Source organism: Lipophrys pholis, assembly GCF_963383615.2.
Source record: "Lipophrys pholis genome assembly, chromosome: 22".
Classification (NCBI taxonomy): domain Eukaryota; kingdom Metazoa; phylum Chordata; class Actinopteri; order Blenniiformes; family Blenniidae; genus Lipophrys; species Lipophrys pholis.
The window spans coordinates 958,135-982,821 of record NC_137644.1 but is presented as its reverse complement, the minus strand read 5'-3'; the positions used below and the strand labels follow the sequence as shown (position 1 = coordinate 982,821).

At 46.0% G+C, this 24,687-nt stretch overlaps 2 protein-coding genes across 3 annotated transcripts in view; both read right to left on the bottom strand.

Annotated features, from left to right (window-relative positions):
- The window catches only part of scube1 (signal peptide, CUB domain, EGF-like 1), a gene marked incomplete at its 3' end in the record, with an annotated part of 251,229 nt that extends 246,763 nt beyond the window's left edge, over window positions 1-4,466 (bottom strand). For both annotated transcript variants that reach the window (XM_080492502.1, XM_080492503.1), the window contains exon 1: window positions 4,329-4,466. In XM_080492502.1, the coding sequence (XP_080348628.1) occupies window positions 4,329-4,416 (88 nt within the window). In that variant the 5' untranslated portion in view covers window positions 4,417-4,466. The remainder of the gene's footprint in view (window positions 1-4,328) is intronic.
- Window positions 4,467-12,229: 7,763 nt separating this feature from the next.
- LOC308127026 (DENN domain-containing protein 5B-like) overlaps window positions 12,230-24,687 on the bottom strand; it is a gene marked incomplete at its 5' end in the record, with an annotated part of 106,611 nt that continues 94,153 nt past the window's right edge. The window contains 7 exons of the mRNA XM_080491769.1: window positions 12,230-14,263; window positions 14,474-14,648; window positions 14,761-14,887; window positions 17,791-17,873; window positions 19,139-19,326; window positions 19,400-19,518; window positions 22,680-22,825. Of these exons, the coding sequence (XP_080347895.1) occupies window positions 14,080-14,263; window positions 14,474-14,648; window positions 14,761-14,887; window positions 17,791-17,873; window positions 19,139-19,326; window positions 19,400-19,518; window positions 22,680-22,825 (1,022 nt within the window). The 3' untranslated portion in view covers window positions 12,230-14,079. The remainder of the gene's footprint in view (window positions 14,264-14,473; window positions 14,649-14,760; window positions 14,888-17,790; window positions 17,874-19,138; window positions 19,327-19,399; window positions 19,519-22,679; window positions 22,826-24,687) is intronic.

Genomic DNA, 24,687 nt, shown 5'->3' with positions numbered 1-24,687 from the left:
CAAACCACAGTGTGCACAAACAGTCATGTGGACTGGATGCAGCCTGTACTCTGGGACTGGTGCTCTGCCAAATAAAGGCAATAGGCGGGAGGTTACATTACAGCAAAGCACACCCAGGACCAACTCTGTCGTGCCGTCCCACCACAGAAAGTACGGTAAAACTGTAGGCGGGGTTGTGAACGACTCGGAGAGCGTCCAGCGAAGAAGACGGAAGCGTCTAAGTCGTTCTCTGTGACACAAGTTAAACTTTCTCATTGTGAACCGCAGCGTCCAGCTCCTGTTGAATCTCCTCCTGCTGTTACTGAGAGGAGCGTCTGCATCTCGTGAAAAGACGGCGATGTTTAGCCGACATTTCTATAAACCCAGTTAACAAAACAACCAGTGAGCGCAAAGCGCTGCATATAAACAACAACGGAGGGTTAACGGTTGAAAAAATTATTAAATATTGCGGGCAAGTCGAGAGTGACAATCCTCACAGACCCGTTCCTCGGTGCTAGGTACCTCAGCAGAGGGGTAGTGGGAAATCGAACCCGGTGGTCGTGGATTCTTACAATACCATCCACAAATTAGTTTAGCTACATTAGCCAAGCCTATAAATTAATATTTAGCTAAGAAGTGACATACATTAATACAATAGCAGGGGGTTTGTAGTAGAACATGGAAACCAACAGAACTGTATAATCTGATTACCTCTTCATTGTCATGAGTTCATATAAAACAAACGCAATACAAACAAATATATACACCAACTGAAAAATTTAAACTTCTTTTCACTTAGAAGTCTGAATATTAAAGACTAATACCTGTGGAAACTTTTCTTTTTACAACTTTTCTGTACTCTTGGTTTTCCCTTGGGGCTTTTCCACCGGAAAGAACCAGGTGCGAGTTCGGAGCCAGGGCCAAACTTAGCACCAGTTCTTTGTCTCTCCACTGCCAAAGCCAAAAGGGCTAAACTGGCTCCACTTCGGTGCTGGACCAAAGAGGAGCCAGAGAGGAGCCCAACACGTCATCAGCTGGGGGCGGAGTTATCTCTGGAGATACCTCCGGAGGTATCTCCGGAGGTATCTCCGGAGGTATCTCTGGAGTTATCTCCGGAGGTATCGCTACCTAAAGGCGGAAGCGAGGCTGTACCGTCTTTCTGAAAACTCCAGCGAACACGGAGCCCCAGAGTGGTTATAGAGAAAAAATAAATAAATAACGCGTGGGAACGATATCATAAGTCGCTTCCTGAAGTTAATAATACGAGGGAACGGGATTATTTAATCCGCGTTCGCAGAGCTGCGGCTCTCGAGATGCTGCAGAGCTCCACCTGTCAGTCAGCTACGTCAGATAGAATTTAGAAGCAGTTTTCCACTGTCATTTTTTTTTAACACTTTTCATGGTGACATGATTCTAACTAACGTCACGTCCAGGTCTTGTTTCACATCCTGACCGCCGGCTGAGGCGCTGCAGCCGCTGAGCAAGGCAGTGTGAGGCTGCAGGGGGCGCTCCACTCCGCTATGAGACGCTCCAATATTATTCTCTAACCCACAGAACTTCTTTATAATGAATACTTTTGGTTCATCAGCAACTAAAAAACAAACTACATACCACTGTAAATGAAAGCTTGGATGTTATAGGCATAAAATGAGTCTTTTAACGGCTTCATGTGAAAGAGAACTTTAATCAGTGTGTTTATGTAGGTTGCCATGGAAACAGTTTTTAGAGCTTCGTTCTATCACTGTAAACCTCCATTCTTCTCCGATGTTGAAGCTTTTGATTCAGACACGTCCAGAAATAAAGTGAAAGGAGCAGAAATCCACTATGTAACGCCCAAATATTGAAAAATAAGACCAAACTCATACAGGTGTTATTTATTTCCCCTCTATGTCCACTCTGGGGCTCTGGACTAAAACAAGACGGACGTGAAAAAACACCAATAGAGACAAGAAGAGACGTAATGTCTTCTTTCTCTTTGGTGCATCAGAGGTTCAGGTCAGACTAGATGGAGCGACCCGGACTAAACCACTGGTACAGTCCGTCTCCTGGTTCCTGGACGAGGCTGTCAGCGCCACATTGGTGAAATCTGTGACGTATCACGTTTTGGAGTGACGCAGTGACGAGGCTCTCACTGGCTCCGGTAACGGTGGAAGAAGAACCGGTTCTTTGGTGGTGCTCATTTAAGAACTGGCTCTGGCACCGGCCCTGAACTAGAACCTGGTTCTTTTTGGTGGAAAAGCCCTATCTGTGCCTTTAAGCCCCACCCTATAAATTCTCTGGATGCACCCCTTGTATGGATTATATGGACTTGAAGATCATTTCATCCACGTTGTGACTTATATGGAAGATGATAATAGTGTTGGTGGGACAGACTGAACACAGGCAGTATTTCTGCTGCTAAAGCCAGTTTAAGTAGCAGCAGCTCCAGTTCACTGCACAGTTTAGGGTCGTGAGCCATTCAGACGTCATTTGGATGGCCGATCTTTGAACTTGCTCAAAGCCATCTAACTTATGTGTCAGTAGAACCTCGGACTAGGGACCCGGGAAGAGCGGATAAATAGTCGAGCATCGAGAGGTTTTAACTGTTAACACACCTTAATGAGCGGACGGCCTCCTGCAGCATGGTGCTGCTGGAAAGTTTACTTCAGTCAAACATAAGGCCCGTGGACCAAAACCAGCCGCAAAAAGCTCCAGTACAGCCCCAGAAACCACCAGGAGGACCAACAATGCAGCCATCTGGTGATTGGTAGTGACAATCGTCACTCTCCACTTTCCCACAATATTTAAATATTTCATCTGAAATATTTTATAATATTTATTAAATATTTCATAAACACTTCCGTTGTTGTTTACATAGGGTGCATAGAGCACATTGGTCATTTTATCAACTGGGTTTATTGAAACGTGGCCGTGCTACACAGCACTGCGGTCTTCCAGCAAGGTGCAGACGCTCCTCTCAGTAACAGGAAAGGAGGAGAGTCAGCGGGAGCTGGACGCCGCTCTTCAGAATGAGAACGTTTAAGCTGCGTCACAGAGACAGGAGGCTTCAAAGCTTTACTCGGACAGCTGACACTGTGTGGTTGGCCGGACACATACCCACATCATTCACAACCCCGCCTACATTTTACACTTCCTGCAGTGGGACTGCGCAAAAGAGTTGGTCTGGGTGCACTTTACCATACCAGAACCTCCCGCCCTGCCCCGCCCCGGCTCATACTGTGCGGTGGGACTATCCAGGTTGGCCTCTCTTGCTAAAAAAAAAAGGAAGAATATGGATGTGGTGGCTTGAAATTGTATAAGTTACAGCCAGCAAACTTTGAGATGTGCCCAGCATCTTGGCCAGCATCTTGGCCAATCACAGCTTTATTTTTATTCTATCCTGAAGTGTTAAATGACCTCCACAAATGAAGAATGCAGTTTCAACAGCATTATATCACAATTACATCCCATAATAAAACAAAAACTATTACTATTGTAGTATTAAAAACTGGTTGGAATTAAAAAATACTCACGTTTGGCATTCATCTATTATGCAGAATCGATTTTTATTGTTCCATTAATTTTATAAAAAAAATAAAAATAAAAAGTGTGTATATCTTCCATGCATTGGGACCCGGCGTCACGCGCATCGCACGTAAAATACGCACTATACGTTGAGTTTACCCCCTCCCGTCCTTTCCCGTCCTCCAAAGCCCGGAGGTGATCTGTAGCATCTCGCTCTTGAGCACAGTAAAAAGACCCCCCCCCCCAGTGGTAGGGGTGTGAGATATGAAAACAGGCAGCCTCTCACTCCCAATCAGAGCAGATGGACCCGGGGATCGAGCTGCTGCACGGGAAGAGAAGTTCCAGTGAAGTCTGAGGAGACTGGATCTATTCTCGCATCACAGGAAAGGGGGAGACCAAAGTGGTGATGTAAACCAGGCTTCCAGGGACGAGCTCCAGTGTACAGGGTCGTGAATTCACTAAACCACCACATTAAACTCTGACACCCCACAGGCGCTGTCGTGGCGATCGCAGCGCAAAGGCGAGATTTTGGGTCGCTTCTTGCATCCAAACGGAGTCGCTCTCCAGTCACGTGCATACAACTCATGTAACTGCATTCAATCTGAATAAAATCAGTTTTAGGGACATGCAGAATCTAGAGAAGTTAGATAGAAAATTAATCTAACAGGGATGATGTCACAAGGATGTTTGAAAGTCTCCACAGATCCCTCCAGAGTTTTTACACATTTGCTCCGCTGAGCCGGTAAGGCTGGGATTTTATATATATATATAAATATATATATATACATAAGTCATGCAATGGTTAGCAATAAAGCAAGGACAAGAGAGGAAAGAGGAGCTCTTACCTGCAAGTACGACATTCCCCATCACCCTGCAAGTATTTATGAGGACGATAAACAAACAAATGTCCCGGAAAAAATGAGCGCTCTCCATGCTGACAGACAGTGTGAGGATTCAGCAGGGCTTTTCTGGGGGTTTGCACTGGACTGGAGCGCGTGTGTGTGTGTGTGTGTGTGTGTGTGTGTGTGTGTGTGTGTGTGTGTGTGTGTGTGTGTGTGTGTGTGTGTGTGTGTGTGTGTGTGTGTGTGTGTGTGTGTGTGTGCTAGAGAGGGAGGGAGGGAGGAGGATAAGGAGGGAGGACCGTTTCTCCTGCACTGCCAAAGAGCGAGTGGGGGGGGGGGGGGGGGGGGGGGGGAGACACAGAGAAAGTTGAGAGAGGGGGGGGGGGTCGAGGAGAGAGAGAGAGAGGGGGGGGGCGGGGAGAGAGAGAGGGGGGGGGCGAGGAGAGAGAGAGAGAGGGGGGGGCGGAGAGAGAGAGAGAGAGGGGGGGCGAGGAGAGAGAGAGAGAGAGAGAGAGAGAGAGAGGAGAGGAGATTTTTTTAAAGACATTTCATTGATATTTTAAACTTTTTCACTACTTTTTTTTCATGAAGAACTTTTATAACCACAGTTCACAATTAAAAAAAAACAATTCACATCAATTTCCTCCTTAATAAAGCAAAGAAAGACCAGTGAGCTGATGGTGTTAATCATGTTACATGTTACAAATCACTTGAGTTAATGTAATTTAATGATGTCACATTTCCATCTATTAGATTTAATCCATTTTAATCATGTTATTGTCCTGTCTCTGTGTGTCTCACCTCTGTGTGTCTCATCTCTGTGTGTCTCACCTCTGTGTGTCTCACCTCTTCTCCATGTATGTGCTCCCTTCCTTATGAGTTCCACCTGTGTCCACCCTGTCCCTGTATATTTGCTTGTCTTATCTACATGTGGTGCTTCTGTCCCCTGTGTTTCCTGGACTTCTGTGCGTTAAACCTGATTTTATTGACCTGAGTCTGGATTTGGGTTCCCTGACAGTTATCTGAACAACATGTATAGAATGAACCATTTAACAAGGATAAACTCAATATGTTTAACATAGTTCTGATATGTAAACTGAACAACCGATGAGTTGATTTATTTTATTAAATTTAAAAATTCATAAAAAATTAAGTGCAACATCTCTGATTAAAACTTTCCGGTTCTTTAGATTCTTTGTAAAAGTTAAAAAACACCCAAACTCGCCCTCACCAACATTGTGAAAATATCTGGCCTGCAGCTGAACTAAAGTCATTTTGCAATGTGATGTCATTCAGTTTTGTAGTTTTGCTGTGGCAGTCCATTCTTTCTGTGTTCTGTAATAGGATCATTTTACATTGTCACTTCAAAGTGCAATTCTACTTTGAAATTTAGATGAAGTAGTCCTGATGTCTGACGTCATCACGTCACGTTTCTTCCGCCTGAAGTCGCAATTTTATTCAAACGCAACTACAGACCAAGATTAAGTTTTGCTTCATAATTTGTATTTCATATGTTCTATTTAGTATATGATTGTTTTAATATGTTTTATTGGGACAGCATGGCTCGGTTGGTCATCTCACAATCAGAAAGTTCCAGGTTTGATGCCAGCTGATGTCAGCATAATAACAGGTCTTTGATTCTACGTCAGCGTCTATCACTAGCTGCGCTGTCTGTGGGGTCGCAGAGTCGGGGCTCTAACGAGTCGGATCTCTAACGAGTCGGGGCTCTAACGAGTCGGGGCTCTAACGAGTCGGGGCTCTAACGAGTCGGGGCTCTAATGAGTCGGGGCCCTAACGAGTCGGAGCCCTAACGAGCCGGAGCCCTAACGAGTCGGGGCTCTGACGAGTCAGAACTCTAACGAGTCGGGGCTCTAATGAATCGGGGATCTAACCAGTCGGATCTCTAACGAGTCGGGGATCTAACGAGTCGGAGCTCTAACGAGTCGGGGCTCTAAAGAGTCGGGGCTCTAAAGAGTTGGATCCCTAACGAGTCGGGGCTTTAATGAGTCAGGCTCTAACGAATCAGGGATCTAACGAGTCGGAGCGCTAACGAGTCGGAGCTCTAACGAGTCGGAGATCTAACGAGTCGGAGCTCTAACGAGTCGGGGCTCTAATGAGTCGGGGCTCTAATGAGTCGGGGCTCTAACTCGGTCAGCCTTGCCTCCAAAGCTAAAGGGCTGCTGCTCCCACACTCCCACACCCGGACGTCTGAGACGAAAGATCAGATCGTGAGAGATTAGTCAGTAAAGTCTGCGGTCGCAGCTCAAATCGGCCGGACTTGGTTCTGCTGTAGCCAATGACAGGTCGACTTGGCCTCATGTTTTGGATCATTGTCATGTTGGAATGTCCAGAAACGTCCCATGTGCAGCTTCCAGGCAGATGAGTGCAAATTTTCCTCCAGTATTTTCTGATAACATGCTGCAATGATCTTGCCATAAATTTGGGACAAGTTCCGTGTGCCTCTGTAGCTCACATCCCCAAACATCAGTGATGCACCTCCGTGTTTCCAATAAATAGCTTCACCCAACCATTAACCATGAGTGGAAGAAAGGCTTTTGTGTTTTCATTCATATTCTCTGAAGAATGGCCAAGAAATCCTAAATTCTCCCGGGGTATGTAAACTTATGAGCACAACTGTACCTCCGCTTGGCCTTACACTTCCACCCCAGAGCAGACAATAGTGGGGGTAGGTGTTCGCGAGCCTGAGCTTCCTGTAGTGGGGGTGGGCAGCGTACCTGACAGCGGTGACCAGTGTTATCCTCGTGTTAACAGAGTGAGTGAGCACCACAGATTTTGTTTCCGGGTTGGACATTAGATCAGCTCACCACAGCGCAAAAGACTGACCCAGACTTTGCACTTTTGTTTATTGGTGCCCGTTGTGTTTTATAAGTGCCTTACTGGTTAAGAGAGAAGTGACTGTTAAAATGTGGACCGTTATGAGCTGAGTGAAGGTCAGACATTTTTTATTTTTCTCAGACTTTTGCTGTAAGCACTTATCCATGCCTATCTTTCCTAGGAGTCCTACAGGCACTAGACCTCTGCCATTGGGTCTAAAGTGTTATGCATAAGACTGTAATTATGTTGTGAGTTTTGTTTTAGGGACATTTCACATCCGCCTGGGTTCCCCGTGAGAAATTGCCCGTGTAATGTGTGCATTGTATTCAGGAAATATTCCCACTGGGTTGATTGTTTGATTATATGTCCATTGTATGTACTGGAGTGAAATAAAGGTTTTTATTTTTCATCCAGAGTGGAGGTAGTGTTACAGGCCAAGCCTGGCCCTTTAAGAGCAGTGCATTATGGGTAGGCTGGAGGAGGGGTGAAGTGTGTGGGTGACGCTAGGCGCGCGGCTGGATAGTACGGCCACGGTTCTGTACTCCTGTTCCTTGTTAATTAATAAACACTCTAAAAGAGTCGTATGCCTGTTCAGCCTCTGTACTACGGTTAGGAGATCACTGGGCAGGGGAAGAAAAGTAACACCCGTCATTGTCTCTGTGTTTTACTCTGATTAATTGAATTATTGGTTTCTTGACTTTTGGTTATCTTTATAAATTTAGTGTTCTTGTTCTTTCTTTGATTCTTTCTTTGATGTTATTGTCCTAATGCTGGGGGTATTTACCATTTGGTTTGTGCCTGGAAGGAGCTGTGGGGACTCAGTGTGGCAGCCAGACCCCCTGGTGGCGGTGTTTCTCTTTTCTTTGCAGTGTCCCTCACGTTTCCTCTCCTTGGTTTGGTGTGTCACATGGTGTTATAGGTTGAGTTCTCTGCTGGCTGTCTGATCAGACCAACCCGCTGCTTCCTGTACAGTGTCGCCATTTTGCCCCCCCCCCCCCAGAAATCACGAATATACCTCTTCAACTGTGTCTTTTTAATGGTTGCCCTGGTTTTAGGACTACAGTTCCCCTTTTAATTGATTCATTTAAAATAAAGTATGATACAGCAGATGTTGAGATTTTTCTGACCAAGAGAGGACCAGAGGCTACCTCATGTCCTTTGGAACAATGGATCCCAGCCATGCAGAGGTTGAGAAACAACAGAGAGGAAGAGGAAGAAAGATGAGGGTGAGGAAGAGGAAGAAACATAATTAGACAGTGTGCAACCACACACGTTCCGAGCCAGAGGGGAGGCAACATCACCATGTGTGCAGCCATGAGCAATCGTGACATCCTCCACCACCACACCATACTGGGTCCATACAACACTGCACTACGTCAGGTTTGTAGATCAGCTGCAAAGTAACATTCTCCAACAGGAAGGGGAACCAGAGCAAGCACAATATGTTGTCACTTGGGATAACGTGAGCTTCCATCGGGCTGCTCTGGTTCAAACCTGGTTCAATGACCACCTCTTCAATGTGAGGTGGTTCAGGGTCCCTTTGTGCCAGCGTGCTCGCCTTTTCTAAATCCAATAGAGGAATTTTTCTCAGCATGGCGGTGGAGAGTCCAGCACCGCAACCGATACACACAGCACAATCTCCTGGAGGCAATGGTGAATTTATCCAGGGTTGGATACAACCAGTGTCGTGCAAGTCAGGGTTGGCAGTGCCTACCCAAGGTTGAATTGAAATGAATGAAATATTCATTTTAACTATTTGTTTTATTTAGAATATAATTTAATATAATTTATTATGAATTTGCTGCAGCTTACAGTACCTATATGTTTGAAAGTGTCAGCATTTTCTGATTTTCATAGTACAAATGACTCAACTCCGCTATTTCCTGGTACGGCAGAGAGGCTGCACAAGTCACTCAGTCCTGCAAGGTCTTACTGTGAAAGACACACCCCCTCCTGAAGGCCACACCCCCTCCTGAAGGCCACACCCCCACCCAAAAGCCACACCCTCTCCTGAAGGCCACACCCCCTCCCAAAGCCACACCCTCTCCTGAAGGCCACACCCCTCCCAAAGCCACACCCTCTCATGAAGGCCACACCCCTCCCAAAGCCACACCCTCTCATGAAGGCCACACCCCTCCCAAAGCCACACCCTCTCCTGAAGGCCACACCCCCTCCCAAAGCCACACTGCTGCTCATTTCCAGTGTATGGATGTGTTCAGTCAGTTCCACAATATGAAGCTTGTTTACATAAAAAGGCAGATCACTCCGCTGCCTTTGGATGTAACCATGCTATGCTAAATGCTATACATACGTTCACAGTGCGTTAGTGAATTGAACCAGCGCTGCTACGCTCTCCAGCTAGTTGGCAGGTTGACAGGCAGGCTGACAATGCCACAGACGATAACGACATTTTCACAACTTTCTTTAGAGGAAAAACACCACCTCTTTAAAGATGGGAGACCAACACCTGAGCTCCCAGATATCCAGCAAAGGTCAGAATATTGTTCATACTTTCATGTCAATTTGAGGTGAGGACGCGCTGTGGTTTCAGCGCTGCAGACCGCTCAGCCGTCAGAGTAGTTTATTTTCTCAGTGTTTCTGTGTTTCCAACACAAACAACGGCTGCGCTGCCATGTCATGAGAGATATCTGGTTGGGAGAGTCTGGAGACTGATATTGAATCATTTAAGTTTTTTTAATGGTGTTTTACGATTTTGTTAGAGAAACACTTGCCAGCCGAAACATAATGTGGCGTCACGGAGATGATCGCTGCAATGCATTATGGGAGTGGCCCACCCACCCTCGTAAAGTTATGACAGTTGAATCTTGTTGCTGATCAAGTTTACTCCTGGTAGGGGCATTAGAATAATCTGGGGCATTAGAGCAATTAGAGCATTAGAATAATCTGACCTATCAGAGGCATAAGACAAAGGCTGCAACTCAAACACCAACGAAACCTGAGTGAGGACAGCTGGACAGGAACCTAAATCTGCTGCATAACGCTCTGGTACGGGAGCCGAGGGCTCACGAGGAAACGGGAGTTGTGAAGGATTAGCGGCAGACGATGCCGAACTCGAAGCGGGACCAGAAGCTAACGGGTCAGCTGAGGATGCAGACATTAATGTGGTTAATGAATTAACCTTACTAGTAAGCTGAGAAACTTGATTTAACAGGGCATTATTACTCTCGACTAAAGTGCTCAGTAACACGTCGTGGCGACCCAACACAGCACCGTGACTAGCCATAGCTTGTTCTAGAATTTATGCCTGAGAGGCCTGATCAGTGCCGGTCACATTGTCCGCCGAGTTCATCATGGCCGGACCGTACTGTCACGATTCACTCAGAGACTCAGGCACGGACAGAGACACGGTACCAGGAGTTCTCTCAGGAGTACTTTAATAAATGAAGGTGGTAAGGGACTCAACCCAAATAAACAGATAGCTGAGCTGTTTCAAAGGATAAGAAAGGAGACAGAACAAAAGGAGGGGAAGGGGTGACTGAACTAGAGCAAACTAACAAACTAAGAAACGGCCAAACTAAGCCAATACTCCAGGACGGGAAAAAATCTGAACCAAAGTCCAACACAGAAACTATACCACTACTAAAGGTAACACTCAAAAGTAGTATTCAGGCCCAGCTAGAGACTGCAGGGAGCACACTACCTGGTACGAAGAGGGGAGTTGTAGCAGGGCGTGGTCGGCGGTGAGGAAGCAGGACGGAGGACAGGTGCTGCACCCTGATGGAGGGTGAACAGGGAGCCTCCGTTGAGCTGCGCCACTGAATGCAGCCGCAAGTTTACGGTCCGGCGCCGAGTCTTGATCTGAAGCCAGCTTTATGGGGAGAGAGGGGAATTGATCGTTGTAGCCACACCCTGCCTCAGGTGAGTGCACTCAGGTAATCAGATTACACTCCACACCTCACCAGCATGCAGCACACGCCCACCTGAGAAAAAGGAGGGAGGGGGAAGGGAAAACGCTGGCACTAGGCAGAGCCAGAGGTGGAGGTCATGACATATACGTTCAACTCTTTGTGTAGATTTACTTTAAAATGTCCGTAGAGAACTCATCACTGTGAGCTCTAGGATAAGTTTAACCGGCTCCAGCCCAAGAAAAGACAGCAATATCACTGCTTTCAACTCATTTTTAAATGTATTAATTTTTCCTTACCACCATATTTAAAATGTTATTTTGTTCAATTTCCCCAACTTCTCAATTCAGACTCTCCCAGTATTTAACTTTTATTGTTCCTCTCATACCCCCGTCCAGCTCAGCTGGTAGAGCATGAGACTCTCAGTCTCAAGGTAGAGGGTTCATGTCCCCCGGCCAGCTCAGTAGGTAGAGCATGAGACTCTCAGTCTCAAGGTAGAGGGTTCATGTCCCCCGGCCAGCTCAGTAGGTAGAGCATGAGACTCTCAGTCTCTAGGTAGAGGGTTCATGTCCCACGCCGGGCGCCACCTTCCTGTGGGCTCTCCACCTTCCTGTGGGCTCTCCACCTTCCTGTGGGCTCTCCACCTTCCTGTGGGCTCTCCACCTTCCTGTGGGCTCTCCACCTTCCTGTGGGCTCTCCACCTGCAGGAAGGTTCTTAATGGGTCAATGTCTGCTGGGCCTGCTGGATCTGCTGGATCTGCTGGGTCTGCTGGGTGTGCTGGGTCTGCTGGGTCTGCTGGGCCTGCTGGGTCTGCTGGATCTGCTGGGCCCATGCCAGCACCGGGAGCTATGTCCCAGTTTGTCTAACCCTTGGCTGGGCTTGATCCCTGGGGCGATCCGTTCTCAGATAAATACAAAGAGACATCTATGATGATCCGATTGACAGCTTGGAAATGTGAAACTGAGGCGTATATAAAGGAAACAGGGAAAAAATGGCTGTGGGACTTTACCTTATACTATAATACGTTCATTATACTGCGTCACTGCACTGCACAGTATTTAGGGCCCAGTATTCAGACCCCTTTAGAGTTTTCACTTTTTGTTTCATAGCAGCCATTTGCTAAAATCGAAAAAGTTCTTTTTTTTTCTCATTAATGTACATTAATTACCCGGCAACCCATCTTGACTGAAAAAAACTGAAATGTAGAACATTTTGCAAATTTATTAAAAAAGAAAACCTGAAATATCACATGGTACAAAGTATTCAGACCGTTTGCAGTGACACTCATATTTAACGCACATGTTGTCCACTTCTTCTGGTCCTCCTTGAGATGGTTCTTCTCCTTTATTGGAGTCCAGCTGTGTTAAATTAAACTGAATGGACTTGATTGGGAAAGTTCAATCCACAAAGCTGTCTCTACAAGACCTTACAGCTCACAGTACATGTCGAGGTCGAAGGAAGTGGCCAATCGCTCAGAGATAGAATAGTGGCAAGGCTCAGATCTGAACAAGGTTACAAAAGAACTTCTGCAGCTCAGTGGCCTCCATAATCCTTAGATGGAAGAAGTTTGGGACGAGCAGAACTCTTCCTGGACCCGGCCGTCCAGCCAAACTGAGCAATGGTGGGAGAAGAGCCTTGGTGAGCGAGGTAAAGAAGTTCCATGAAGTCAACTACCACTGCAGCCCCCCACCAGGGGGGCTTTATGGCAGAGTGGCTCCACAGTGACCTGCAAGACAAGACATATAAAAGCCTGCATAGAGTTTTACCAGAAAACACATGAAGGAGAAATAAGATTCTGGTCTGAGGAGACCAAGATTGAACTTTTTGGCATCATGTGTGGACAGAACCAGGCGCTGCTCATCACCGGCCCGATACAATCCCAACAGAGAAACATGGAGGTGGAAGAAAACATAATGAAGGAAATGAAGTGGTTGTGCTTTCATGCTCATTTGTGTCTTTTTCTGAATGGCTGTCGCTCTCACTGCCGACAACGGGAAGCAAACACCTTGCATGGCAGAAATATCCCCTCTGGTGAGCGGGTGAGTGTGCAAATGGGTGAAAGTAACCAAGGGAGGAAAGGGGTGGAAACTGATGGTTGTTAAGTTTGAGAAGTTCGTCTCTTAGTGGCTGGATGTGTATTTGGTGTTTTGCATTCTCTTAAAAGTCAGTTTGACATTTTGTTTCCAAAGTCTTTGTGGTCGTATGAGTGTTAGTGTGAGTTGTACGCCTCTATAGTGCTTTGGTCTGATTGAGGGTGTTTGACTTGTGCTGGAGTGGCCTGCTGATTAATCTTTCCACTGGTACGTCAGAGTGCAGTGGGAACTAGTAACATGTTAATAGTTAGCAACCGTGCAGCAGTTCAATCTTTAATTCTATGAGATAATAGAGGATTGAACGTAATAAAGTGGCTCAGAGGTGTACAATCAATAAATATGGAGAAAGAAGTAGGGTTAAAGGAGTTTTTGCGATATTCTCAGACTTCTAAACCGAACCTGTCTTTATGGTGAGTGTCCAGACCACTACGGTTTAACTTCAGACGGCTCTGACATCCAAGTTCAAGCTCATAAACAAAATAAGAAAATAGTTACAAGAAGTTTTCCCCTCTTACAAAACATAAAAGCACAGTTGCTAATACTGCCACCAGCTTGGTTGCTGGTTCTATGCCAGGCAGGAAGGAAGAGTTCATCTCGAGGTAGCTACTGAAGGAAGTCCTGCTAAGGTCTGCTCCCCCCCAATGCAGGAAGCCTGGAAGGCTGCCTGGAAGGCTGCCTGGAAAACCTCACAGTGATTTAGAAAATTATGCAGTACTGTAAAATATTCAGGATTTTCAGTTATTAAAGTCGCACTTGATGAATCTGTGGTATAAACATCTCCGCAGAGCCTGCGGTGGTGCCAAAGCGTCCGATACGCTGGGGCACTTCCAGCTTTTTGTTTCTCCAGAATGTCTCCTGAGTTCCTCGTCCTTCGTCATGTGTCCGGTCGCAGAGCCAAAGGGCTGAAAATAGGAAGAACAGGATGAGCTGGGAAACGCCGAGCAGCTTCCTGCCGTCGTTCACAGTTCGATGCCTTTGACCAGTGAGGCCTCCAGCATGATGGGGAAGTCATGCAGGGTTTCCAGGACTCCAATGAGAGCGTTGACAGTTGTGTGGTCCCGGAGCAGTGCCGTGTCCTCATACATCCGGGGGATAACCGGACACTCCACCAGCAGGGGGAGCCACTGGGGCAGCAGGTGGTCTCTGCAGAGCAACAACATGAATTATGAAAAGGCTTGATGGGAAGACAACAGATCTGTTTTACTGTCACACACTGCTGTTTCTTCACACCTTCCATTTATTCAATTTAATACTTTTTTTTTTTTTTAAAGAATCTGGTGTTTTCACATATTACACAAAACGAAAGATGTTAACTGTTTGCAGACGGTATTCCCTGATTCTCCGGACACTCACCTGGCTCCGAGGCACAATAGCAGCTGAAACTTCCCGTCCTTCCCGATGTTCCTCGTGGTGGCGTTGATGGCACTGATGTATCGACAGAGTGACTGACCAGTCAGCTCCAGGGGCCTGGTGGTCTCATAAAGGTCTCCCGTCTGGTTGGCTGAGTCAATGTCGGCAACAGCTTTTTCTATAAAGAAAAAGAGGAACAGAAAATCTTATGCTGAGCTCCCTAAAACATCTTCATCCAATTATTCCTTTCTCCCTGTGACCAGCAGAGGGCGCCATACCTTCACACTCACCCACAAAATCCCATACGAACACAGTCTTCTGGAAGAGCCTGGTAGACTTGAAGCCATGATGGAAGAACTGCTCCAGAGCTGTGACCAGGCTGTTCTCTCCACAGAGCAGGCTGGTCAGGCTGCCTCTCTGAGGAGGCAACAACCGGGAGGGGCTCAGTGAGACGCACAAAACAAGGTGAGGACAGATTCCCATGGACAGAAGACTCAGAACACCGTCAACGCCTCAGCTTGTGACCATATTAGATGACTTACTCCTTCTTTCCTGTTTCTCTGAAACGAATAATTGTAAAGTTGAATCAACTTTCAATTTCAAGGACAAATAATAGATAATAGATAATATAAACCCAAAGCTGAGCTTGAGTCTCATTGGGCCACTTCAGTGTATACATATATCAGGATTGAAAAACATGCACATTTATTTCTTTAAACCTATTGCATCATTTCAAATATTATATAATAACACAAACTGCTGGAGGTCCAGACTTTTTTCCTTTAATCCTAATCTGAGTTTCCTCTTCTGGACGGACACGTTTCAAGATTCATGCTATTCTTTTCTTTCAGATCTATTTAACAATCAAAGTATGTGATTTGTTTTGGACGGCTGGCGCAAATAGTATTTTAAAACATCTTCTGCTCAAATTGCACAAGAAATGCTCATGTTATTTGTGGGGAAGTAAAGGGAAATGAGCCAGGTTGAATTCCATTTTTGACATGAAATCCCAGACAGAGGATGAAGGGACGAAGATGATTCTATCATAAATAAATGGTAGAAAAGTAAATTGATTTACACTTAATATCCTTGAATCTCTCTGACTGACACACTGACTGTTTACTGCAGCTAAAGACTAATTCATCCTGTCCAGGGTGGCCTGGGCACAAGGGGATGATATTAGGATAATATTTCACTGGAGATATTTCCGGATCATTACATGATGGAATGCACATGGAAGTGAGGCCAGAGTTCAGGATGGATACAAACGAGTCGGCAGACACACTATGTAAAAAGTATGCAGGGGTCTTATTGAAGGGGGAAGCCCCCGGTTCACAGCCTCTTTCCAGGCTTTCCTCATCCATCGTTCTCTTCAGTATGAACTAGATAGAAGAGAACTAGATAGAAGAGAACTGGATATAAGAGAACTAGATAGAAGAGAACTGGATAGAAGAGAACTGGATAGAAGAGAACTGGATAGAAGAGAACTAGATAGAAGAGAACTAGATAGAAGAGAACTGGATAGAAGAGAACTGGATAGAAGAGAACTGGATAGAAGAGAACTGGATAGAAGAGAACTGGATAGAAGAGAACTGGATAGAAGAGAACTGGATATAAGAGAACTGGATAGAAGAGAACTGGATAGAAGAGAACTGGATAGAAGAGAACTAGATAGAAGAGAACTAGATAGAAGAGAACTGGATAGAAGAGAACTGGATAGAAGAGAACTGGATAGAAGAGAACTGGATAGAAGAGAACTAGATAGAAGAGAACTAGATAGAAGAGAACTGGATAGAAGAGAACTGGATAGAAGAGAACTGGATAGAAGAGAACTGGATAGAAGAGAACTGGATAGAAGAGAACTGGATAGAAGAGAACTAGATAGAAGAGAACTAGATAGAAGAGAACTGGATAGAAGAGAACTGGATAGAAGAGAACTGGATAGAAGAGAACTGGATAGAAGAGAACTAGATAGAAGAGAACTAGATAGAAGAGAACTGGATAGAAGAGAACTAGATAGAAGAGAACTGGATAGAAGAGAACTGGATAGAAGAGAACTGGATAGAAGAGAACTGGATAGAAGAGAACTGGATAGAAGAGAACTAGATAGAAGAGAACTGGATAGAAGAGAACTGGATAGAAGAGAACTAGATGGACGAGCCCCAGAACATTTGTCCATGTGCCCGGGAGAGGAAACTTCCTTTAGGGAAGTCATAAACCTCCACTTTACTGAAACATTAACAAGAACCCAGAGAGGGGGGGATGGAGTGATGGAAGGAGGGATGAGGGAGAGAGGGAAGGAGGGATAAAGCCCACACAGATCAGAGCTCACACACAGAGGACTTTTCCACCAGAAAGAAGCAGGTGCTAGTTTGGATCCAGGGCCAGACTTAGCACCGCCGCTGCCCCGGCCTATCAGGGGCTAAAGGGGTGCTAACCCAGCAGCAGTTCTCCTTGTCCTCGTGTCCCGTCCTCCTGGACCAGACTGTCTCTCTACTTTAGTACTGAGCTCAGATAAAGTCCTTATAGTGGGAGACTTTAACATTCATGTAGAAGTTGACAATGTAAGACAATGATAGCCTTGGACATTTAGCTCTTTACTGGACACAATGGGATTTTCACAGAAGGTGAATGAAGCCACTCATTATCTTAATCACACGCTTGATCTTGTCCTCACTTATGGTATTGATCCTGATCAATTAATGGTCTCTCCCCCTCAATCTCTCCCTCTATCCCATCCCTTCCTCTCCTCTACCCCCCCCCCCCCAGTCCTCAGAAAGCCTCCTCCTCTGACTCTGGGTTCTACAAAGGTTCTTCCTGTTGGAGGAGTTTTTCTTTCCACAGTCACAAATTAATCTGCTGCTCATGAGGATTAGTTGGGTTTTTCTCTTTTCTCTGTTAAAACCTCCTAGAAAGGACTGTGTTGTGGTTGGTGCTTTATAAATAAAGTTGAATTGAATTGAATTGAATTGAAATGAACTATTGGTTCATCAGCAACTACAAAACAAACTAGATGAAATCTTGGATTTTTTCGAGGTTCAGGCCAAACTAGATGAAGCGACTCAGACGGAACCGATCAATACAGTCGTCTCCTGGTTCCTGGATGAGCAGGACATCAGTGACATCAGTGACGGAGAACATTTTAGAGAGACGCAGTGACGTGGCTCTCACTTGGCTCCGCCGACAATGGAAAAAGAACCAGTTCTTTGCCGGTGCTCATTTAGGAACCGGCCCTGAACTAGTACCTGGTTCTCTTTGGTGGAAAAGCCCAAACAGTTCATCTGTGATGAAGCTCACGAAGAAAAAGAAGAGTCCCTGACCTCCTTCTCCGGCTTGTGGAAGTGTTTGATGATGGTGTTCACTGCCTCTCCGACGGCCTCCTGGATTTGTGCCGAGGTCGGCTCTGACGGTACAAAACACAGCAGTCAGCACAAACCTCCACTCTGGGACATGCTGGTGAAACCCAAGTGGCTGATGGTGCCGTTTGTGTCCTCCTGAAGGAAATGGAGCTTTAGCAGCCAAACACTCTCCAGGTTTATTCTCCGAGCTCAAACAGCTGTAATCCTGGAAGCTTTGTTAGATCCTGAACTGAACACAGAATCACATTTACTTCTTCAGTAAACCTTTTATTCATCGTCACTGAAATCAGTCTAGAAGTTAGAAAAAGTGATGATGATGATGATGATGGAGAACAAAACCTGTAAGAATGTAATGGCGTTCTGGTGATGGCGATGGAGGGATCAGACGTATGTGAACTGCTCCCCGATACTTTAGCCTTTAGAGTACACACCGAGTTCTGGTCCAACTTTTACTTTTTGATCCACTAAAACCTCCACTGCACCTCAACAGGCACCAGAACGAGGAATTCTTAAAGAACTTGTAGTAAAAGTCCGTTTCAGCTACTTTAGTCCACAAGACAAGGACGCTAGCAAGAAGGTTACGCGTGCCGCTGCACATGGAACATGCTAGCGCCAGATAGCGCGGAGCTGTTGAACCTGGTCCTGCTTGTTGGCGAGCCGGAGAAACGTAAAGGAGTGTAATACATGAGCTCCCCGCTTCCCTGAACACCGGCCGGACTCCAGTCCAAGCCTCACCCCAAACCGCTAAACAGCCTCACCCCAAACCGCTAAACAGCCTCACCCCAAACCGCTAAACAGCCTCACCCCAAACCGTTAAACAGCCTCACCCCAAACCGCTAAACAGCCTCACCCCAAACCGCTAAACAGCCTCACCCCAAACCGCTAAACAGCCTCACCCCAAACCGCTAAACAGCCTCACCCCAAACCGTTAAACAGCCTCACCCCAAACCGCTAAACAGCCTCACCCCAAACCGCTAAACAGCCTCACCCCAAACCGCTAAACAGCCTCACCCCAAACCGTTAAACAGCCTCAGCCTCACCCCAAACCGTTAAACAGACGTCACGCACGGTCACACCACCGCCCACCACTACCTCTGAGGTGTCAGGTCCCACTCTGGTCCAGCAACGATGTGTGTGTGTGTGTGTGTGTGTGTGTGTGTGTGTGTGTGTGTGTGTGTGTGTGTGTGTGTGTGTGTGTGTGTGTGTGTGTGTGTGTGTGTGTGTGTGTGTGTGTGTGTGTGTGTATGAAGTGTTCCTGCTCATGCTGCAGGTCTTTGTATTGGAGCTGAGAACCCTGACAGATACTGACTGGTCCCTCGTGCAGACATGGAAGTGATGCTGATGCTTCGGGTCTGGGAGGGCGACTGTTGCGGTGGGGGGGTTCGGCAACCCCTGCCACCATCTTCCTCCTTGCAGGAGACCAACAGCTCGCCAATCAGGACCCTCTCCAGGCTGCCGTCGTCCACACCTTTACCGAGCCAGCGGCCGCACGGGAACCTAGAGAGGAGGATCACTTTTATTTCCTCTGAAGAGAATCAGAGGAGGAATAAGATGGGGGTGAGACACCCACCTGTAGGTGTGCCCAGTGATCTGGTTGCGCACCATGACACAGTCCACCAGCCACTTAGCCAGCAGGCCGGCGTTATCATGACCCAGCTGCACTGTGGTGAGCTTCCCCAGGTTCTGACACTGCACACAACCAGCACCAACAGTCAATGGAATACAAAAGGGAGGTTCAAATATTAGTTCATGTGTTTTTTATCATTGAAGTAAATATACTTCAAGAGTTTTGCAGTCTGTTCATTAAAGTAGAGCCAGTTCTGTTTATGAGGCCGCGCTCACACTGCAGCTTCTGATGCTCAAGTCTGAGTTCTTTGCGTGATCAAACACGTTCCATTGTAAAGGCGACCTTCATCAGACTGCCGGGTGAACGTCATCAGACCTGACAGTTTCAGGCACAAGGGCACATTGGCAGGAGTAAGTAGGGTGAGCATCAGGGTTGCCAGATGCGACTCACTGTTTCCCACACACCTCAAAGAAAACCAGCCCAGGTCCATTTTTAAGTGCTTGTTAAATATGAGCCAACAAAATCTAAACCAAATAAGGAAGGAAAGAATGAGGAGGAGGAGGGAAACATTTTGGAGCTTATCCATGAGGTCAGTGACGATACTACTACTATAATAACAATGATAACAACAATAAGAATAGGAATAATGGGAACACAATCAAACATTTGCAATTAAAACTACTTTTACTGACGTCAGGCGAAAAACCTGCGAGGCTCCCTCGGCCCTTGGTTTGGACCGCTGGTCTGGTTTCTGCCCTCGGGGGTAAATAACTGAGACTTAGAGCAGGGGGGGTCTAAAGGAAACATTCACTTCCTTTCCTCAGCTGATTGACAAGTTCAACTGAGGTCCAGTTGTTGAAATGAACCTTGGACAGAGGGTTTCCACCTTGTGTTTGCTGTTCTGGCATATTCTATATAGAATATATATATAACATATATAATATATATATAGCTGTCCTCTGGTGTGTAGAAGCAGGACACGATGCTATAAATAGAACTTGTTGAAGGATATTGCTGTTGTTATATTTCATGACATTTTATTGGGTATCTGTAATTGTTGGTGTTATTGTAAATGTTCTTTTTAAAAAAACTTTACCACCACTGATTTATAATGTTTCGTTTGGTAAAACAAACCGTTTAGACTCCAGGAGGCCACTACTACTTAAGTACTACGCTGTCGTACTTTATATTCACACTTTTCTTTCCAGACATTTTGACTCTTTAAATGTTGGTATGGGACGGAATGTTTTGAGAATAGTTTAGCAGCACTGATTAACATCTAGTAATGTTTCACTGTATATAGTTCTGAGTGCAGTAAGATATTAAGATATATAGTAAAAATGCTCCTGTTTGAAAGTTATCACTTTATAAAGTTATTTCATATTAGTAGATATATTCAAATAATTTCATTTAAAAAGTATTTCATTTCAGAGTAGACTGTGTTAAAATTACAACAAATTCATATTAGAATAGTAGTGTAGATGGTCGTTAAACATCAAGTAAATATTACTGAAATATTAATCCAAATAAAGTACAGAAAATAAAGAATCCTGAAAATCAAAGCATTTCTTACTTGGGTCGATACAAAGGTAGTCTTCAGTAAAAATTACTATCATAGAGTGAGTACATTTTGTATCTAAGACAGAATATCAAGTAATGTTTACCTGAGTATTGATGATAAGAAATTTATTATTGCTGTCAAGTAAACTTTACTTAAATATATCCTCGGTAACAAATACTCAGAATTTCCATGTGGAAATTGTAACCGAGCTTTTTTTAAGTAAATGGCACTCCACAGTTTTTTCAGAGTACTGCGGTACTTCTTACGGTCATTTAGTTCCTAACATTGTCCTTCAATACTGCAAATCTTCATATGTCCACGTTCACATGCACCGTTTGCAGAACTACTAACGGTACGTGTAGTGACTGTATTCTACAGAGTGTTTTAACCTGGACTCACGTGTTCCCAATAAACACACATCCTGAGGAATGTACTCGCACACTGTACACACTGTACACACTGTACACACACACACACACACACACACACACACACACACACACACACACACACACACACACACAGAGGGCGTTTTCGCACCTGCCCCGCCCCCTTCTCCACTCTCAGCCAATCACAGGCCAAATCACTCTAACGGCGCATTCAGGTGACACAAAAGAATGGCAACCAACAAACATGATGAATACCCCTTGTCATTACATCAGGGGCCATGAGGGGCCTCAGCTAGTCCCAATCACACACCACCCTGAGGGGCCTCAGCTAGTCCCAATCACACACCACCCTGAGAGGCCTCAGCTAGTCCCAATCACATACCACCCTGAGAGGCCTCAGCTAGTCCCAATCACACACCACCCTGAGGGGCCTCAGCTAGTCCCAATCACACACCACCCTGAGAGGCCTCAGCTAGTCCCAATCACACACCACCCTGAGGGGCCTCAGCTAGTCCCAATCACACACCACCGTGAGGGGCCTCAGCTCGTCCCAATCACACACCACCCTGAGGGGCCTCAGCTCGTCCCAATCACACACCACCCTGAGAGGCCTCAGCTCATCCCTGAGGGGCCTCAGCTCGTCCCAATCACACACCACCCTGAGGGGCCTCAGCTAGTCCCAATCACACACCACCCTGAGGGGCCTCAGCTAGTCCCAATCACACACCACCGTGAGGGGCCTCAGCTCGTCCCAATCACACACCACCCTGAGGGGCCTCAGCTCGTCCCAATCACACACCACCCTGAGAGGCCTCAGCTCATCCCTGAGGGGCCTCAGCTCGTCCCAATCACACACCACCCTGAGGGGCCTCAGCTCATCCCTGAGGGGCCTCAGCTCGTCCCAATCACACACCACCCTGAGGGGCCTCAGCTCGTCCCAATCACACACCACCCTGAGAGGCCTCAGCTCATCCCTGAGGGGCCTCAGCTCGTCCCAATCACACACCACCCTGAGGGGCCTCAGCTCATCCCAATCACACACCACCCTGAGGGGCCTCAGCTCATCCCTGAGGGGCCTCAGCTCGTCCCAATCACACACCACCCTGAGAGGCCTCAGCTCGTCCCAATCACACACCACCCTGAGAGGCCTCAGCTCATCCCAATCACACACCACCCTGAGGGGCCTCAGCTCGTCCCAATCACACACCACCCTGAGGGGCCTCAGCTAGTCCCTGAGGGGCCACAGCTCGTCCCTGAGAGGCCTCAGCTAGTCCCAATCACACACCACCCTGAGAGGCCTCAGCTAGTCCGGATCAAAGGTCACAGCACTCACATTGAAGGCCATCTCCAGGACATTCTTCAGGATCTGCATGATGCCTGAGTCCCCCAGCTCCCCCGACACACACACCCAGGGGTTGGAGGTGGTCATGGTGTTGCTCAGGTTCTTGATGGGGATGATGACGACTCTGTAGGGGATCACTGTGGGTACAAGCAATGTGTCAGCATGACATGAACACTGACTGACTGTCCCAACCCAGCTGGTTTGATGTGGTCATTGGAGTTCTGACATCGCAGAGCAGGAAGGAAACAAATCTACAATCATTCATCTGAATAGGAGTTGATGGTTGCACTGGGGCTGCTGAATACTACATTGTGCTTTAAATGTTAACATGTACTTATGGTATATTTATCCTAATAGCAGAGCCTGTCATTGATCCACATGTGAGTCCATCTAATAAAGCAAGCAGATAACAGAGACGCCTGGGCGGGAAGGAGAGGTTCCTTCTGTATGTCACAGTAGACGAACGCCACACTGCAGTACAGCAGTCCTGAGATAACTGATCATTATTTCACTTAATCACTTGTACGTGACGAGATGAAACGATCTTAAAATAATTGAAAGTGTGGGATTGGGTAAGACTGTGCTGCAACAAGCTCCAAGGTTCTGATTGAGTTATTTTAGCTTTGCTTTCAGAGAGCTGATCAATTCCTCTGTCTACATTATTTCACATTTGAAATGCCGCATCAGTAAATGTGATATGAAAAGCCTGAAGTCACAGAAATGGTGAAATCAAATATGGGAGTAAAACAGTCAACAATAGAAAAAAGCATATATTCAGCATTTCTGCAGACTGAACCCTCCCATTCATGCTCCCTTTATTTCATTGCAAACAATAAACCATAAGTTAACTCCAGTGATGGCAGAGCCTCACCTGTCACCATAGAAGGAATGAAATAAAGTCTGGAAACATTATTTCAGTCAATTAGTTCTCCCGTTTAATAATAGGCTACTAATTGGTGTATTCTTACATATCGTTGGAAAGCCTGGTTCGTCACCTTTACAACGAGGTACTACTTGTAATGAGTGGGCTTTGGTAAAACGTGTGGGTAGTGCCTCGCGTGTCAAAATCCTGCTTCCAGTGCTGGAAGGTGTGTGACACCTGGTGTGGCACCTGATTAGGACCAAACTGACCAAATTGCACTTGTTTGTTGAGTTTGTGTGTCATGCTGTGTTTGTCTCTTCAGGGTAAGACCTCTGCAGTAGGACAACTGGTAGTTAGTGTCTGGTGTCAGCCCTGGGTCCATGTCCAAACTTAAGTCCAACTTCCTTGAGACTGGTGATGTCAAAGACAGACTGAGAAGTGTGTGTCCCAGGAAGACAACGTCTCCCTGCTTTCACAGTGGATGGTTAAAGACCCGTGATCAAACTAGTTTCTCACTGGACTTTCAATCCAAGCAGGAGATAATAAATTAAAGGATTTTTTGTCCAGAAAGATGGAAAAACCTTTTGGAATGAATCGTGCTTCACTAGTTTTTCATGTTGCACGTTCTCATTCACACTTTGTCCTGTCTTAACTTGTTTCATCACTTCTGGTTTCTTTCCTCCAGTGTGTTGGTGAGTTTTACACTCTTCTGTCCAACATGACATTATTTATTCAGACTGAATGCAGAAGTTTTATTTCCATTCCAATGAGCAGTTGGCGTGTTGCCAGGAGAGCAGCTGATCCTTCTGAGATTACAACACTTCTTTGTAAATAGTTTTCACTGTCAAGCCCTTCTCTGTGTAAAGTGCCAGTCAACTGTTCGTGTCCTCTCTTGTGCCAACATGTGAGGCACGACTAAGACAGCTGATGTCCAGCTTGATGTGTCCACTGGACGAGTCCAAGAACCACATTGTAGAAGCCCTGGTCAGCCCATTGAAAAGCTGAAACAGATTTACCTCTAAACTCTGACGACATTGGTGCAATAGTCTGGATTCATTTTAACATGCAGTTTTTGTATGATATTTGTGTAATAGTTGCATTAATATTCTTTTCTTTTATGTACTTGTATGTTTTTGT